The sequence below is a fragment of the Penicillium manginii genome, assembly GCF_028828005.1.
Source record: "Penicillium manginii strain IBT 31320 chromosome Unknown utg000002l:1.0-5564898.0:1.0-5567710.0, whole genome shotgun sequence".
NCBI classification, from domain to species: Eukaryota; Fungi; Ascomycota; class Eurotiomycetes; order Eurotiales; family Aspergillaceae; genus Penicillium; species Penicillium manginii.
In genome coordinates, this window is record NW_026643103.1 from 5,283,020 (window position 1) to 5,298,864 (window position 15,845).

General features: G+C 51.2%; 6 protein-coding genes across 6 annotated transcripts; 5 read left to right on the forward strand and 1 right to left on the reverse strand.

Moving 5' to 3' along the window:
- Positions 1 to 273: 273 nt before the first annotated feature.
- N7533_003274 (phosphatase PAP2 family protein) lies at positions 274 to 1,652 on the forward strand (the record flags this gene model as incomplete). Its single annotated transcript, XM_057099924.1, has 3 exons — positions 274 to 339; positions 446 to 864; positions 1,034 to 1,652. The coding sequence occupies 3 exons, from the start codon at positions 274 to 276 to the stop codon at positions 1,650 to 1,652; spliced, it is 1,104 nt and encodes a 367-aa protein (XP_056965060.1).
- Positions 1,653 to 2,138: 486 nt separating this feature from the next.
- On the forward strand, positions 2,139 to 2,712 carry N7533_003275 (uncharacterized protein; the record flags this gene model as incomplete). Its single annotated transcript, XM_057099925.1, has 3 exons — positions 2,139 to 2,176; positions 2,304 to 2,488; positions 2,585 to 2,712. 3 exons carry the CDS (start codon positions 2,139 to 2,141, stop codon positions 2,710 to 2,712), a joined length of 351 nt encoding a protein of 116 aa, XP_056965061.1.
- A 581-nt stretch (positions 2,713 to 3,293) lies between these two features.
- N7533_003276 (glycoside hydrolase family 76 protein) lies at positions 3,294 to 5,349 on the reverse strand (the record flags this gene model as incomplete). The annotated part of the gene is made up of 3 exons (XM_057099926.1): positions 3,294 to 3,857; positions 4,003 to 4,706; positions 5,064 to 5,349. 3 exons carry the CDS (start codon positions 5,347 to 5,349, stop codon positions 3,294 to 3,296), a joined length of 1,554 nt encoding a protein of 517 aa, XP_056965062.1.
- Positions 5,350 to 6,756: 1,407 nt separating this feature from the next.
- On the forward strand, positions 6,757 to 7,377 carry N7533_003277 (SNAP receptor SNC2; the record flags this gene model as incomplete). Its single annotated transcript, XM_057099927.1, has 3 exons — positions 6,757 to 6,867; positions 7,063 to 7,291; positions 7,358 to 7,377. 3 exons carry the CDS (start codon positions 6,757 to 6,759, stop codon positions 7,375 to 7,377), a joined length of 360 nt encoding a protein of 119 aa, XP_056965063.1.
- Positions 7,378 to 9,130: 1,753 nt separating this feature from the next.
- argEF (bifunctional acetylglutamate kinase/N-acetyl-gamma-glutamyl-phosphate reductase) lies at positions 9,131 to 11,882 on the forward strand (the record flags this gene model as incomplete). Its single annotated transcript, XM_057099928.1, has 2 exons — positions 9,131 to 11,768; positions 11,827 to 11,882. 2 exons carry the CDS (start codon positions 9,131 to 9,133, stop codon positions 11,880 to 11,882), a joined length of 2,694 nt encoding a protein of 897 aa, XP_056965064.1.
- Positions 11,883 to 12,709: 827 nt separating this feature from the next.
- N7533_003279 (Rad21/Rec8 N terminal domain protein) lies at positions 12,710 to 15,211 on the forward strand (the record flags this gene model as incomplete). The annotated part of the gene is made up of 6 exons (XM_057099929.1): positions 12,710 to 12,728; positions 12,798 to 12,834; positions 12,895 to 13,035; positions 13,107 to 13,241; positions 13,339 to 13,801; positions 13,889 to 15,211. 6 exons carry the CDS (start codon positions 12,710 to 12,712, stop codon positions 15,209 to 15,211), a joined length of 2,118 nt encoding a protein of 705 aa, XP_056965065.1.
- Positions 15,212 to 15,845: the final 634 nt, after the last annotated feature.

Here is a 15,845-nt window from a genome sequence, read left to right on the forward strand (position 1 = left end):
ATTTTTCTTTATTCCGCATTCGTCTTTCCTACCACCTAAAAGGCGTGTGGGCTGAGCAACAAATACATACTACATACGCCCGTACCATTCATTCAGCCTTGGTGGTGTCGATCATTTCGATGCCGGCTTTCTTTCCTTAGCAGACCTTCCTTACTTTTCTACTTTTCATCTCCTCTCAAGACCAGCCTTTTCTGGACTTGCCATCCTTTCTTCCATTCTTTTGGCTTTTTCTTTGACTTTTTCTTTGGCTTTTCTTTTGGCTATTTCGTTCCTATGTCGGAGTCAACGCCAGAGCTGGGAAAACCTCAGTTCGCGTCGCACTCATGGCTCGAGCCACTGGTACGTTTTGTATCTGCCCGTTACCCCGACAGGAGGAGGAGCAGGTGGCAGAAAGACCAAGAAGCTTCGATTCCAATCAGTATAGTTTGCTCACATCCCACAACAGGTCGTCGTGAGCATTATGGTTGGCTCATTGGTACTTAATCGACGCAAGAACTACAGCATCTTCGGAGGCAACAAGTCACAGAGTGACTACTTCAACCCTGAACATAATAATGGCCGCGACTCTTCACCCCCTTGCCCGCAGAGGCCGGAGAAATTTTGCGGCATCCCTATTCAAACCCCAGACTCGTCTCGCTGGGCGAAGCACATCCACAGCCGGATTCTGTGGAAATACCCTTTCTTAATCGAAATGTTCTACTGGGCCGTTAATTATCTCTTCTATTCCGTCACAAAGGCCATGTCCCAGTGGTTGTTGCCCGCCCAGATCGAGGTCGTGCAGGTTGCCCAACAACACGGCGAAGATATTCTTTGGTTCGAGCATGAATCTATCTTTCGTTGGATGTTCCCCATCCAGGAGTCGGCGTATCAAAGATTCTTCCTGAGACCACGCCCCGGCCATGATGACCTTCTTCAACCGCATATATTCATTGGTTCACATTCCGGGCACAGTGCTGTAAGTTGTTCCTAAATGACGATCAATCACAATTCGACAAGTTCTCCGATGCTAATGTTATACCTTCATGGTGGATAGATTTCTCGGCTGGTTCTACCACGAAGCCCCCGATGCCAACACATTCGCCATCGCCCGCCGCACCATGACCCTGGGCAACTTCCTCGCCTTCGCAACCTTCTGCGTCTACCCCTGCATGCCACCCCGCCTCCTCCCCGAATCCTACGGCTTCTTCGACACTGTCCGACAAGATCATGCGGAAAGTGTTTGGGTGAACAGCAAATCCGTCAACCAGTTCGCCGCCATGCCAAGTCTTCACTTCACCTACGCGTTCTGCATCAGCAGCACCTTTCTCTACCATTCCGGAATCCTCCACCGTCTCCGCGGGAAACGTGTGCGTAGATCGCCCGTCTCCCAGATCATCTATAGTGTACTCGCCGTGCTGTATGCCGTGTTAGTACTCAGCGTTATCGTCGCAACCGCCAATCACTATTGGCTAGACGCTGTCCTCGCGATGGTGTCGGTCACTGCGTGTTTCTTTGGGAACCGTATCCTACTGCTCCTTTTGCCAGTGGAGTACTGGATTTGCTGGGCTTTGCGGATCGCGAAGCCGACCCCCAATATTGGCAAGCAGGATGATTGGAGGGAGGCTGAGTCGCCTCGTTACCGGCCCGTCTCGAATTATGATATAGAGGTATAGTGGTACAGTGGTATACTAAATCATACTATGCTACACTTATATACGGAGAACATAGTATATACACCGTTATTGAGGTTAATTTATAGTACAAATTTTAATTTGCGGAGGAGGATCCTCTTCCTTCTGACACAAAAGTGGATTTCGGAGTTGTGCAAGGCTGTCATGCTCAACTACTCGTAGTACTGTGGACGGCGATCCAATGCTTTCGTATGATTCCCTATATGAGATCGAGTGTGGTCACCAGTACACTCCATTAAATTGGGGGAAATGGAACTATAGGCTCTGTCACCCAGTACTTTCTCCATGAAAATCCATGGACACTCGTAAATAAAGTTGTTCATAGATCGGATAGGCACAGCCACATTTATTTCCAGCCATATACCTTCACCGCCTCAGTCAGCAGCAAATGAGAGCCGCGCCGATCGCGATGATGTCTGTCTCCCCGACTCCTCCGCCCAAAAAACATCCCACCCATTCATCGCCAACATGTCTCGCGCGGGGCTATGGACCAAGGCCATTATAGGGTGAGTTTATCACAGTGATCATCCTAGGCAGGCATAACTGCTACCACAATCGCAATCTCGAAGCAGCCGCAGCCGCAGAAACAGAGGCAAGAGGAAAGAAAGTAACTGACCGCATCACCCACTACAGAGGAATTGCGGTCTCAGTCGGAGGCCCAGCCTTTGTCGAATACATCCGACCCACCGATGAGGAACTGCGCAAGCGCTATAACCCGGATCTCCAGAAGCGCGCAGCCGAGCAGGGCAGTCGGCGCGAGCAGGAGTTTGACGACTATGTGATGAAGCTGAAGGAGTGGTCCAAGTCGGATAAGTCGAGTATGCTATTTTTCCAATCCCAATCCGAATGGCGATGAGACTCTGTCCTGGCTAGGGCTGTCATGCTTTGCAAGATGCTAACCTGTGCTTTTCTAGTTTGGTACGCCGCGCAGGAAGAACAGGATCGGAGACGGGCGACCGAGGAAGCACAGCGCTCGCAAGCGAAGGATCTAGCCCAGGCACAACGTGAGGAAATGCGCAAAGAGATGCAGGGAGAGAAATAATTGTCTTTGGTGAAGCGTTCCCCGGGACGGCCTGGACCGGATAGTCCTGCTCGTTCGTCTTCCTCCCTCGCAGGGACACCAGGGATCCCGGGTCGGCGCATAGTCGACTCTAGGCATCTCCAGCCCTGGATCTGATATTTACAATCTTTACGGCGTGTATGATACCAATTGGTGTATTCGTTGAATGCCTTTCTAGTTGAGGCTTTGTATTATATTTTTTACGATCGCATCTCCGTTCAATTGAAGCGTCTAAATTCGGATTAGAAGTGTGGAAAATTTACAGATGGTTTATGTCATCTACTGAGTAACTACTAGTACTTACGTACGAGCACCTAGTCACTATACTATTCAGCCGGGTGGGTAGAGGAAATTCGATATCTACTACCTAGGTAGCTACCGAGGTAGTAGGTATGAATGTAGTATGCAGAGTATCACTAGTAATGTAGCACCACCTGAGGTATAGACCACTTGGGCACTAGTACTAATATCAACTTGAACCAGTTATAGATAGTAACAGTATAGATCCCCAACTCCCAGCCAACTCCAAGATATATGAATGCAAACTTGAAAACAACCTCAAATCAAATCAACTCACTCAGAAAAACCAACGCCCCAACCGGCGCCAGAACAAACAACACAACCAAAACCCCAGCACCAGCCTTATCACCCGTCGTCATATCCCTCGTGTTGACATTTGTATCTTTCGTGTTACCTGCAGACGGATCATTCCCCTTACTAGTACCACCCGTATCCTTCGAAACAGGCACATCCTTAACCCTAGCCAACGTACTCTGAATAACCTCAAGAGCAGACATCTGCTCCCCAATCCCCGTCGTCCCATCATATTGATCCCCATCTGTCCAGCGCAGCCCGCATTTATTATCCGAGCCACCGGAGCACTGCTTCGCGGCCGCTATGGCGGACGCATTGATCTTCGTCATGATGATTGTTTCGACGAATGGCGCAAGTGGCACCGTTGCTCCCATGAAACGAGCTAGATAGGCCTTGAAGGATTGTTCGTTTAGATTGCATGAAGCGACCTCACATGGCTGGGACATTACATGGTCGTTTTTCGGTTCGAAGAAGGCATCTAGTGCGTTCGTTATGCCGATCACGCGGGTTTCCCACTTTTTGGACCCGTTTGTCTAAGTGCGAGATTGTCCTTGGTTAGTTCAAGGTGATATGCAGGGCTCAGAGTAGATATGTTTCTTTTGTCTTCAGGTTTTCTTTCATCCCTTTTTCAAGATCTCGCTGCTGAATTTCCTGTGCTGAAATGGGCTGTCAACTTACCACGGCATACATATTGGCACTCCCATGCATGAAAACAGCGGGCAGATAGGCATGCTGTACCCGATCAAAAGTCGTACAATTGTCTTTTGAATCGGTATTATCCCAAATAGTATAATCCGAACGAATGAGACCAATATCCTCAGTCCAGTCCCAGATTTTCTCCGCCCAGTGTGAATACGTCGCATTATTCGTATAATGCGCCAACCGCGACGCAATATTGAACAACCCACCATTCGAAATCGAGTTCTTCAAATGCCACCCACCAAGAGATTCGTATGCTTGCCAGTGCAAACCACCACCACAAGTTGACGGGTCCCACCGTGCGACTTGCGAGTTGAATACGTTCTCCGCGAGCTGAAGCCATTGCGGTTCGCCGTCCGGTGGATCGGGATACTTCGTTTCGGCAGCGGACATTGCCGCAAATGCCCAGAAGATCTGGTCGTCGTTTCCCATTGTTCGGCTTTGGTTGTAGGGCATGTAATCGTCGTCTACGCCAACTTGGTGCAGTAGCGCTTGGGTGGTCCAGTCGTTCCATGTGTCGTCGCCGGTGTAATAGTAGTATTCCACCATCGAGCCGAACATCGCTCCGGCTTCCCACCAGTAGTACGGGTCTGGGATGTTTCCCGCTACGTCGCCGGGTTTATAGCCTGTGTAGTAGCTCAGCATGCCCTTGGCAGCTTCTTTGGCGGCGGATTTGATGGAGTCTGGGGGTTTTCAAAGTCTTAGTTTCGACTTTTGTTGGGTTCAATGGTGTCTCAGTAGATTCGGGATCGATGATGCGGACCTTTTGATGATAGGTCGAGCTCTATAGACAGTGCGGCTTTTGATAGCAGGAGGCTGGTTAGAAGAGAGGATTTCCATGATTGCGTTCGACTTTTCATTATGATGGCGTTATAGAAGAGTGGGTTAGGAAGATGGAAAATGGAGTATATTCGAAAATTGCCTAACCAGATAGACGAGACGACTCATCCAAAGAGCGAAAGCAAGGCTATATAGAGGATAAAAAGAAAAAGAACAGGAAAAAGCTTCACTTCGTTTAAAATTAGAGGAAAGGAACGAACCGTCAAGCTGGGCGAACTCCGCAGAGTAGACCCCAAAGAGAGAACCACCACTCATCAAGAAGCAACAGACACTAAGGGTCCTAGCAGATGGAGATCGACGCGAGATGAAACATGATTGCTCGAAAATAGTGAAAGTCCTGGCTTGGCGTGCGGTGGGAATGGAGACCAGGGTCAGAGGCATGGGGCCGACGTTGGGGCCAAAATAGGGCAGACAAATCAATTGGCGTGGTTTCTGGGGATCATCAGCAAGCATGGGGCTAGAATTTTGATCGGTACAGTGTCGCATGGTCCCTGACTCGCACATTTACGTGCTTTTAGGGAGACAGGTAGCTGTTTGGCAGTCGACTTGCCGTCGTTGGGAATATATAACTGGTTAGTTAGTTATTCCGTATGGAGTGGATGTTCGAGAAGAATGCCGAGTGGGGTCGCGGGGTCTGATGTTAGCGAAATTTCATCACCACAAGCATACACCTGGGCATATAAAGTCGAAAATCAAATATGACATGATCTGATTGGGGGTCACCCCCGGATTCACAGGGTAAGAGGTGCCGACATCCATCCGATTCCGGGCCCCGCGGCACAGGACATACTGTAGTATCCGTAAGGCTCGCAAATGGAGGCTGTGTATGCAGGAGACTTTCCATACTCCATACGCAGTGGATAATAGGGCTCTTGAAGGATCAAGCGTGGATTGAGATCAAGTAACCCAAATCCGGAGGGCAGCTAAGATCGACAGATCTCTTGCCTGTCGTGGTTATGGTGCAGCAGTAGGCCAGGGGCAATGACAACCTGGGACAGCAAGCAGTGCGACGGGGAAGTACCTTAGTCAGAAGATGTTTATGGAGTAAAGGCACAGGCACTGCACATGAAATTTAGTGGTAGAGGAGTTCAACACGGGTACTCCTCAGTACTCCGCAGTGCGAGGTGAAGGTGAAGAGTGGCGCGGCACCCACGGAGCGTGTTACTAAATTAAGAACCGCCGTTTCTCGAGCAACCAGGCAGCACTACAGAGTAGTCTGAGGATAGAGAATGATGATTTGCAATTAACAAGTAGAGATGGTATATACGTATTAATTATATAACTATATACATACTATATTTCCATATACCAGTATATACCCTACTAGTTACTAGTGCCTAGCTGTATGTTATGACACGTTGCGGCAGTGGACCTATGTTTGTCTAGATTTGCCTCCACAAGGACCCTGCGATGATGTATCGGATGACATGGGCAATTGCCTCTCGAGTACCATAGTTATAACCTACTAAACCTACCTAGGCTCATATATTAGTTAATACCCAAATAATTGACCGAGTGGAAGCCCTAGTGAAATGTTACTTAATTAATGTTTAATGTTGCCTTTGAGACAGCGCCACCGCACGTGACTCTGGGCGAAACCCGCCGTGGCCGTGTGAAAGTGGAAGTGGTCAGCTTCAGATCGATCTCCCATTCACCTCCACTCCTCATTTCCACCCTCTCTGTCACGACCTTCCCCATCCAACTCTGCAACTAAGCCCTCAGAACTCTCCATATCCCTCTCGTCGCATTCACCCACACCTTCTAAGTTGGTTCACCCCCCTCCCAGTCCCCAACCCAATCCGACCCGGGCCACCCTCCCCGAAATCGAGGCTGCCTACCTAACCATTTGCCGATCGGTTCTAACATTTCTGATTCTCAGAAACTTCTTTCACCATGTCCTCCGAAGCCCCTTACGACCCTTATATCCCCGCCGGCGGCCAGGGCGCGACAGCAACCGCAGGCGCCTCCCAAAATGGCAACCAGCGAACAGCCGCATTGCAAGCGGTTAGTCCTCCCCTTCTCCCTCGACAAACTGAATCGTGGATGAGCCCAGCGTGCGATCTCGTCATTATATCCGCAATATGGAACGGCAGAGTCGCGCGCCGGGTTTGGCCTCGGGGATTTTCATCCAGGCAACCCCAAACAATGGGATCGACCGGGACAGCGGACTGGAATAGGCTAACCCAGTTGGCTTTTTAGCAAATCGATGACACCGTCGGCGTGATGCGCGAGAATATCAACAAGGTTTCCCAGCGTGGTGAGCGCCTCGACTCTCTCCAGGATAAGACCGACAACCTGGCTGTATCAGCCCAGGGGTTCCGCCGCGGTGCCAACCGTGTGCGCAAGCAGATGTGGTGGAAGGATATGAAGATGCGCGTATGCCTGGTCATTTGCGTGATCGTCCTGCTGGTCGTGATCATTGTGCCGAGTGAGTGATACCATCGGGGGACGGGAATCCATCAGGGAACGAATCCAGCTAACAATAAGTGTACAGTTGCGGTTACCAAGGGCTAAATACCCATGGAGGTACCTAAAGTATCCGATCTCGAATCGCAGATGATTCGATCTCACGCAGCCACGCGCGTTGTGCTTCAATTGGGAACATGGGAATGATGAAATTATCTGTTTTACAGGATTTTTACTTGTCGAGGAATCATGGCCGTCGCGTTTTCCAGCCGTTATCCGTTAATACCTCCTGTTTTTGTTATTGTGTTTTTCTTTTCCTTTGTTACCTTTCCTTTGTCTCTGCCCTGTTCTGCTTTCTCAGCTGTTCTTGGGCGTGTTGAAATGACCAAATGCCTTGCCTTCCCCTGTGCCGACGAGACGAGCGACGTCCTTTTGGTTTATTTTGCATGGGATGAAGCCCCGCCCCCTCGTCCGGGGAATGTAAATGTAAATGATATTGCCGCGATTAGTTATGTCACCACTATGCGATTGCTCTTCCTATTTTAGCAGTAGGTACCTAGGTATCCATGTAGTCTGTACTCCGCCCCCGTGTATACTCCGGCTCGTGCCTGAATGCCTGATGGCTGCAAGGGACTCCACTATACTTTTGCGGTCAGGTACATCGGAAGGGTCTAGGTCAAGCAGCCGAGTACCTGCTAGGTAGAGGGAGGCTCACTTGACAATTCGATTCCAGTTTCAGTACATAGGATCTCTGGAACACCCCTGATGTCTCATTTTCCAACTTGAAGTACCTAGGTAGTTTAAAAAAAAAATACAGTAAGAGGTTCAAGTTGTCTACGCATTATCCCACTACCTACTCTTCTATATTTAAATCTCACCAGCACCTAGGGATAATACTTTTAACATTGTCCACCGGGTACCTAGATACCTAGGTACCACTAGCTACCCTAGTAGCCGACTTCAATAGGCACTGGCGTAACCGATCAAGGTAAATACTAGTACAATCACTTACCCTCTCTCGACTACTCTGTCGCTGTCGCTCCCCTTTCTCTCGTCCTCCTACTCGAAGGGGTTGCAAGGCCCGCGACCCGCTTCCTTGGCAAAGACTCTGCTCATACGAGGTGTGCAGACCCAGAAACTCGGCTGACTGCCCCGGATAGCCCATCAGAAAGGCCACCTCGAATCTGAATGGCGGGACGAAGCGAAACAGACCCGGCAAGCTCAGACTGAGTGGAGGAAGTGTGGATAGTCCGATTACGCCACGCACGAGTCACAGCGGCCCAGAGGATCAGATAACCTGGCACTAGACCCAAGTCGACATTGAAGAAGTCAGATACCCTCGGTAGACGTGGGTGATAGTGGATTGACGCCGAGAAATGGGTAAAAAAAAACCTTCGGGTGCTTTTGGTCTTTGCTGGGTCTTTTTTTGTTTTCGCTTATGATAATGCGAGGTTTGCGCCGACACCGCTGTAGCCACCAGAATTGCGCATTGTCTTCAAAATTGCGAAACTAAATCGCTCATGCACAGGACCATGCGGGTAGTAATGGGGAAGACCTTATTTGTAGAGGGAGGGGTAGAACCATGATCATAACTGGGCATTGAGGGGAGCTCATTCGTGAAATTATTTCACGCTGAGTCAAAAAGAGGTCGAAAGGGTGTGGGCGGTGGGGAAAGATCGCTCTGACGCCGCTAAAATCTCGCAGTCATTCCCATCTGCCAGTGCCAACACCCACCACCCACCACCCACATCTTCTTCCTTCCCAACACTCTCCCCTCCACCTCCCTCCACCTCCTTTCTCGCTTTTAAAAGGGGTATCCTCCCCTTGGACGAATGGTCAAGTTCCCAATTGAAGCTGCCGCATGTCCAAGATGTTGTCCCTTCGCTCCGCTGTGCGGAGAGCTTCCTCTGCGCCCCTCCGATCTTTCTCCGCACCGCACACTCCCCTCCGTGCTGGTCTCTCAGCTGGCCTCAAGGTGTCCGCCGCTCGCCCGAATGCCCGTGGCTACTCTCGTTCTGCCGACCCTCACCTAACCTCTACTCGCAACACCGTTGTCCAGCTGCTGAGCAACATCGGATCCAAGCGTGAGGTTCAGCAATACCTCTCCCACTTCACCTCCGTCTCCTCCCAGCAATTCGCCGTCATCAAGGTCGGTGGTGCCATTATTACCGAGCACCTGCAGACTCTCTCCTCCGCTCTCGCCTTCCTGAACCATGTTGGTCTCTACCCCATCGTCGTCCACGGTGCTGGACCCCAGCTCAACAAGATGCTGGAGGATGCCGGTGTTGAGCCCCAGTTTGAGGATGGTATTCGCGTGACTGACGGTAAGACTCTCTCGTTGGCCCGTAAGCTGTTCCTGGAGGAGAACATGAAGCTGGTTGAGGAGCTGGAGCGTATCGGTATTCGTGCCCGCCCTCTGACCGCGGGCGTCTTCTCCGCCGACTACCTCGACAAGCCCAAGTACAACCTCGTCGGCAAGATCAATGGCGTCAACAAGAAGCCCATTGAGTCCGCCATCGACGCTGGCTGCCTGCCCATCCTGACCTCCATGGCCGAGACCCCCGATGGCCAGGTCCTGAACGTGAACGCAGACGTCGCGGCCGGTGAGCTGGCCCGCGCTCTGCAGCCGCTGAAGATCGTCTACCTCGCTGAGAAGGGCGGTCTCTTCAACGGCGACACTGGCGAGAAGATCTCTGCCATCAACTTGGACGAGGAGTACGACCACTTGATGACTCAGTGGTGGGTTCGCCACGGTACCCGCCTCAAGATCAAGGAGATGAAGGACCTGCTCAGCGATCTCCCCCGCTCCTCCAGTGTTGCCATCATTCACCCCGCCGATCTCCAAAAGGAGCTATTCACTGACTCCGGTGCTGGTACCCTGATCCGCCGCGGTAACAAGGTCCACGTCAAGACCTCGCTCTCTGATATCGAAGATCTTCAGAAGCTGAAGGATGTCCTGGTGCGTGACCGTGAGGGTCTGGATGCTCGTGCTGTGGTCGACCGCTACGTTGAGGGCCTGAAGGAGAACGACTTCAAGGTCTACTATGATGACCCCATGGAGGCTCTTGCCGTTGTCCTGCCTCCTCAGCAGGGCTCCCTGGTCGCCCAGCTGGCTACTTTCACCATCACCAAGTCTGGCTGGCTCACCAACGTTGCCGACAATGTCTTCCAGAGCCTGAAGAAGGACTTCCCCAAGCTGGCCTGGACCGTCAAGGAGGACGACGAGAACTTGACCTGGTTCTTTGACAAGGCCGATGGCAGCCTGAGCCGCGATGGCCAGGTCCTGTTCTGGTACGGTGTCGAGAACGGTGAGGAGGTCAAGCAGCTCGTCCAGGAGTTCACCAAGCACGGCCGCCAGATGTTCGGTGACATCAACCTTGAGTCCCGCCTCCACCGCGCTCACCAGGAGGCTGCTACTAAGTTCGCCAAGGGCCACGGTGCCAGCGGTGCTTCTGCTGAGCAGAAGCGTGCTTTCTCTACGACCTCCAACGCCCTTCGCGCTTCTCGGGTGCGTCCTACCGTTGGTGTCAACTCCATGCGCACCTACGCCACCACCAACCCTAACCCCCCTCTGGGCGAGAAGAACGCTTCCAACGCTACCCCCGCCAAGGTTGCCCTCATTGGTGCCCGTGGCTACACTGGCCAGGCTCTGATCAACCTGCTGAACGCCCACCCCAACATGGATCTTCGTCATGTCTCTTCCCGTGAGCTGGCTGGCAAGAAGCTCCAGGGCTATAACAAGCGTGACATCACCTATGAGAACCTCAGCCCCGAGGACGTCCGCAAGATGTCCGAGAACGGCGACATTGACTGCTGGGTCATGGCTCTCCCCAATGGTGTCTGCAAGCCTTTCGTCGACGCTGTCAACCAGGGCTCTGAGAAGGGCAACGTCATCGTCGACCTCAGCGCTGACTACCGCTTCGATAACAAGTGGACCTACGGTCTGCCCGAGCTGATCGACCGCTCCTCGATCGCCCGTGCCACCCGCATTGCCAACCCTGGCTGCTATGCCACCGCCGCCCAGCTCGGTATTGCTCCCCTCGTTCCCTTCCTAGGTGGCCAGCCCACCACCTTCGGTGTGTCCGGTTACTCGGGTGCCGGCACCAAGCCTAGCCCCAAGAACGACGTCAACTACCTCACCAACAACCTCATTCCTTACAGCCTGACGGACCACATCCACGAGCGCGAGATCAGCTCTCAGCTGGGCACCAGCATTGCTTTCATTCCCCATGTCGCGGTCTGGTTCCAGGGTATCTCTCACACTATCAGCATCCCCCTCTCGAAGGAGATGACCTCCCGCGATATTCGCAACCTTTACCAGGAGCGCTACGCCGGCGAGAAGCTTGTCAAGATCACCGGAGAGGCGCCACTGGTCAAGGACATTGCCGGTCGTCACGGTGTTGAGATTGGTGGTTTCGCTGTCCACTCCAGCGGCAAGCGTGTTGTTGTTTGCGCTACCATCGACAACCTGCTCAAGGGTGCCGCTACCCAGTGTCTTCGTATGTTCTCACCGTCCCTATAACTTTCCAATGAGCATAAGTACTAACAATCTCACAGAGAACATGAACCTGGCCCTGGGCTTCTCCGAGTACGAGGGCATTCCCCTGGAATAAATGACCACCTCACGCACGAACCAAAAAAGCGAGAGAATAGAGAGCAGACACCGAGTCCTTTGAGTGCATAGATTTTCGATGCGCCTTTCTTCTCTCTCCTCTGCTGTGTTGTGTACCCGCCCGTCATGCCTATATCCTGTATACCGCATCCTGTGGGCATGTTGAATGATGTTGCGACATTTGTTGGGCTGTTTTATATTTCCCGTGATCTATCCAAGCTATATTGGGGTTTTCTGTCTGTCCTTTTGTTCATTTTGCCTGTGAAGAGTCTTTGCGTGGTCGGTGTTTCGCTTCTTAGATTCCATTCCATTTTTCTTGTTCCTTTCCTGATCTCCATTACGTTTTCACATTACATATTCCCTACACCTGAGTCTTCGCCTACCGGGTCTATTCTATTTCTGATACTCGGGCGAGTTCGAGCTGGGACTCTGAGGAATGAAAAGCGCCTGAAGCAGTTGTCTAGAGGTTACAGCCATTTAAGGCTTGGGCAGAGTCTGGCCAGGGTGTAAGTTGGTGTAGATGATAAAAGAATAGCTGGCAAAGTTACCTCCATAGGGAATTATGGATGAGTATGATAATCTTGAAACCTTGCAATCATTTATAGAATTCAGGGAAGCTTTGTTGGTTGTGGCCGCCAGTATCATGATACCCGCAGTCTGCGATATATGATGTTTGCCATTTCCTCCATCTCCCATCACCTCCCCATTCATTCCACCTACTCACCTTCACCCCCTCCCACAATCCTCATCTTCATACATCTCATTCCATCGAAAATTTGAATTCGAAGAAGCAAATACCTCAAGTTCCTCTGAATCCGTTGGCTCATCATGTTCTACAGCCACGAGAGTGAGTTCATCCATGCTACTCCAGAAGTAACACCAGACAGCCATACACAGACTGAACTAACGATACCAGTCCTGACCTCGCCAGAGCATGGGGTCGCCACAGTCTGGTAAGCTAGACGTCCTCCATCATTCAGGGTCTCTCGGAACTTAGTCACTAACAACCTCAGGCTGGCCGCAACTCTCGGTCCCAAGTCAACAACCCGCAAGATTAACCGCAAGGCCATCTTCGACGTGAATGTACCTGGAGCATGCAGGGTCATTACTGATCCCGAAGTCCCGATGGCATTGCGTCTGCAGGGGAGTATGCTGTATGTCTTGTCCACCCCGGCCGGCCCTTCAACGGTGGTGTTTGAAAGCTGTTCTAATGAGATGTGATCAGATATGGCGTAAGCAGGGTTTTCCACCAACAGTGTGGCTATACACTTCTGGATGCACAGTCCATGCGAGACAAGATGGCTTCAATGCTGCGACTCATGCCTGGCGCCGGCTTGGATCCGAATGCCGGGAAAGCAAAGTGAGAAGCCACCCTTCCCCGAACGACAGCCCTGCTATTTCAGAATGCCAAGTGGAGTTTAGCAAGAAGACCGAAACTAACGAGGTTCTCGCCACAGACCAAGTTCTCTCGTCCTGCCCTATGACCCGACCTTTCTCCCCGAAACTGGACTTCCGGGCTTGAACTTCGACTTTTCGCTGTTCAACTACGCAGATAACGCCTCTAATCAAGGCTCGAGTCTATGGGGAAAGTCAGCTGAGAGCCACTCAACCTTCTTTCAAGTGAGCAATGAGATCCAGATCGAGTTCCCGGTAGAAGATATGGGGACAGCGAATATTGCGGCAGGGCTCGAAGATGATATTTTCGGCTCGGTGGCGAATCGAGGACTTTTCGGACGAAGTCCACCTGTCGCGAGGGGATGCGTAGAAGGAGTTCTCCTCCAGCCTGACTTCGAGTTTGATGAGGATGGGAATATCGTTGAGTTTCATTCTACTCAACTCTCGCCGAGAAAGAGACGCAAGATTGCTTCTATGCCACGATTGAGTGAGGATACTCCTGGAAGTATACATCGAAAGGAACACGTGAGTGTTACATGCATATAACGAGACACTCAATTGAAGAGTGAAGTGCAGAACTTGGCTTTCTAACCAAATCTCATGATCGTGCAGATGAACCAAGAAGATCCATTCCGAGACGAAGTGATGGTGGATCTGGACCTGGATCCGAACGTAGCGCAAGCAGCAACGATCCTTGAAAACGATAATCAGGACCCAAACAACCACCAAAGCCAAGCGGCACGAGAAATAGAGGCAGCCCATGACCCAACAGAGATCTTCCGGGCCCCCTCTCGTAAACGTCCACATCGAGAAATCATCCTCGACGAAAAGACAACCCTCCGAAGTGCAGACCTCATCCGCTCAAACGAAGAGTACCTGGCAAATATGGCCCAAGCTACTACACAAAAGAAGCACAACAGACTGCAGAAAATTGTCAAGAAGAACGCCACTTTCTGGGTCTATGGTCAGGGACTGGGCTCTGTCGGTATGGGATTGGGAGGGAGTCGTGAACCGCACCCGTTGAATATGTTTTCTGGTGAAAGTCTGTTCAAGTCGCTCGGTGGCAAGGGGTTACACCCAGATCTCCAGACTGAGCGAGGTACGGATGATGAGAGAGAGCATACACGTGCATCATCACGCAAAGCCCGAACCCAAGATCGGGGTGCAAATGCCCATGTGGATCAGCTTGCAGATGTCGAATTCGCTCGCCAGGCTCCGTCAAGCGTACTCGACGATGCTTCTTCGCAAATGCCGTGGAATATCAGTGCCTCTTTGCACTCCTCTGGTCGAGCCCAGCGGTTCGGAAGCAGGAGTGTGAGCATCGGCGACCCGCGCTTCGAGTCGAGTACTCGGGCTGGAGTTGGAGTTGGCGTAGCGGGACGATACAAAATCACAAGTGCCAGTCCTCTCGCCGGAAGAGGTCATCTCGATCCCGGCCATTTCAATATTGCTGGTGGAAACTTCGATGATGACCTTGAGATAACCCGGTATCTGGAAAATGAACTTGCATCGGACCGTGAGAATGTGAGTCTGCTATCGAATCCGAATGCAGAGGCGCGTTTACGGAAGACGCAAAAGAGTCTGGATGAACAGGTGCAATACCTGCGGAAGATTCAGCGGGACCTTGCGACTCTTGATCGGGAGAGCTTGAATTTCTACGAATTTATTCGCGAGAATGTGGATGCTGCTGCGTTGGTGATTGACGAAGAGGGTGATGGGGGGTATGGCAGTGTTGCGTTCGCTGATATCCTTCCGCCTTCTCAGACGACTCGAGTTGTTGCTACGCAGGCTTTTATGAATGTTCTCACGCTTGCGACGGAGGGGTGGCTGGTTGTTTGCCAGGATCGATCTTCGGATGGTGATGGTTATGGTTGGGAACGGTGTCGATCTGGAGATATCTTTATGCGGGTTGTTGAGGGGGGTGGTGCAACCTAAGAGGTTCGATGATGAGTCGGAGGAAGGCTGATTTATCTCGCAACAGTTCTTTTCATCATGGGGTTCGAGAGAATATTCTTAGGATGATTTCTTATCATTCGGGGACTGCGATTTGATTTTCTCTTCAGTTATTTAGATACCATTTATATTGTCTTCGGATATGGGCGATATGCCAGGGCATTTTTGCCCCGTCTTGCAACTCGGATGTTGCTTTCTTATTCATTAGTCAAAACCAGTATATTTCGATTATCGTCTGTCACAACCCTAGGGTGCACAACATTCTGTATCGTGTGGCTACTATTTTTAGGCTGGGTGGGGATGGAAGGAGCAAGGGTGAGCCGTTGACAGTTGACAGATTTAATACGGAGTAGATAGGATGGGGGGTTTCAATTTCACGTCAATTTTACATTGGTCATTTAGACTGTAGGGCGGATCGGTATAGTACTCTAGTCTCTGTTTAGTAGTATATCCTATGGGAAGCTGGTGTTTACCGATCTAATCTAATCTTACCAGGAACCGGTACGATGAAGACGTTAGAGTATCGCGTATGAGATACAGGAACGGGGTCAACAGTAATGGGTATTAATACTCATACTTGTACTGCGAGGCTACGGTACATAGATTTCAGTATGAT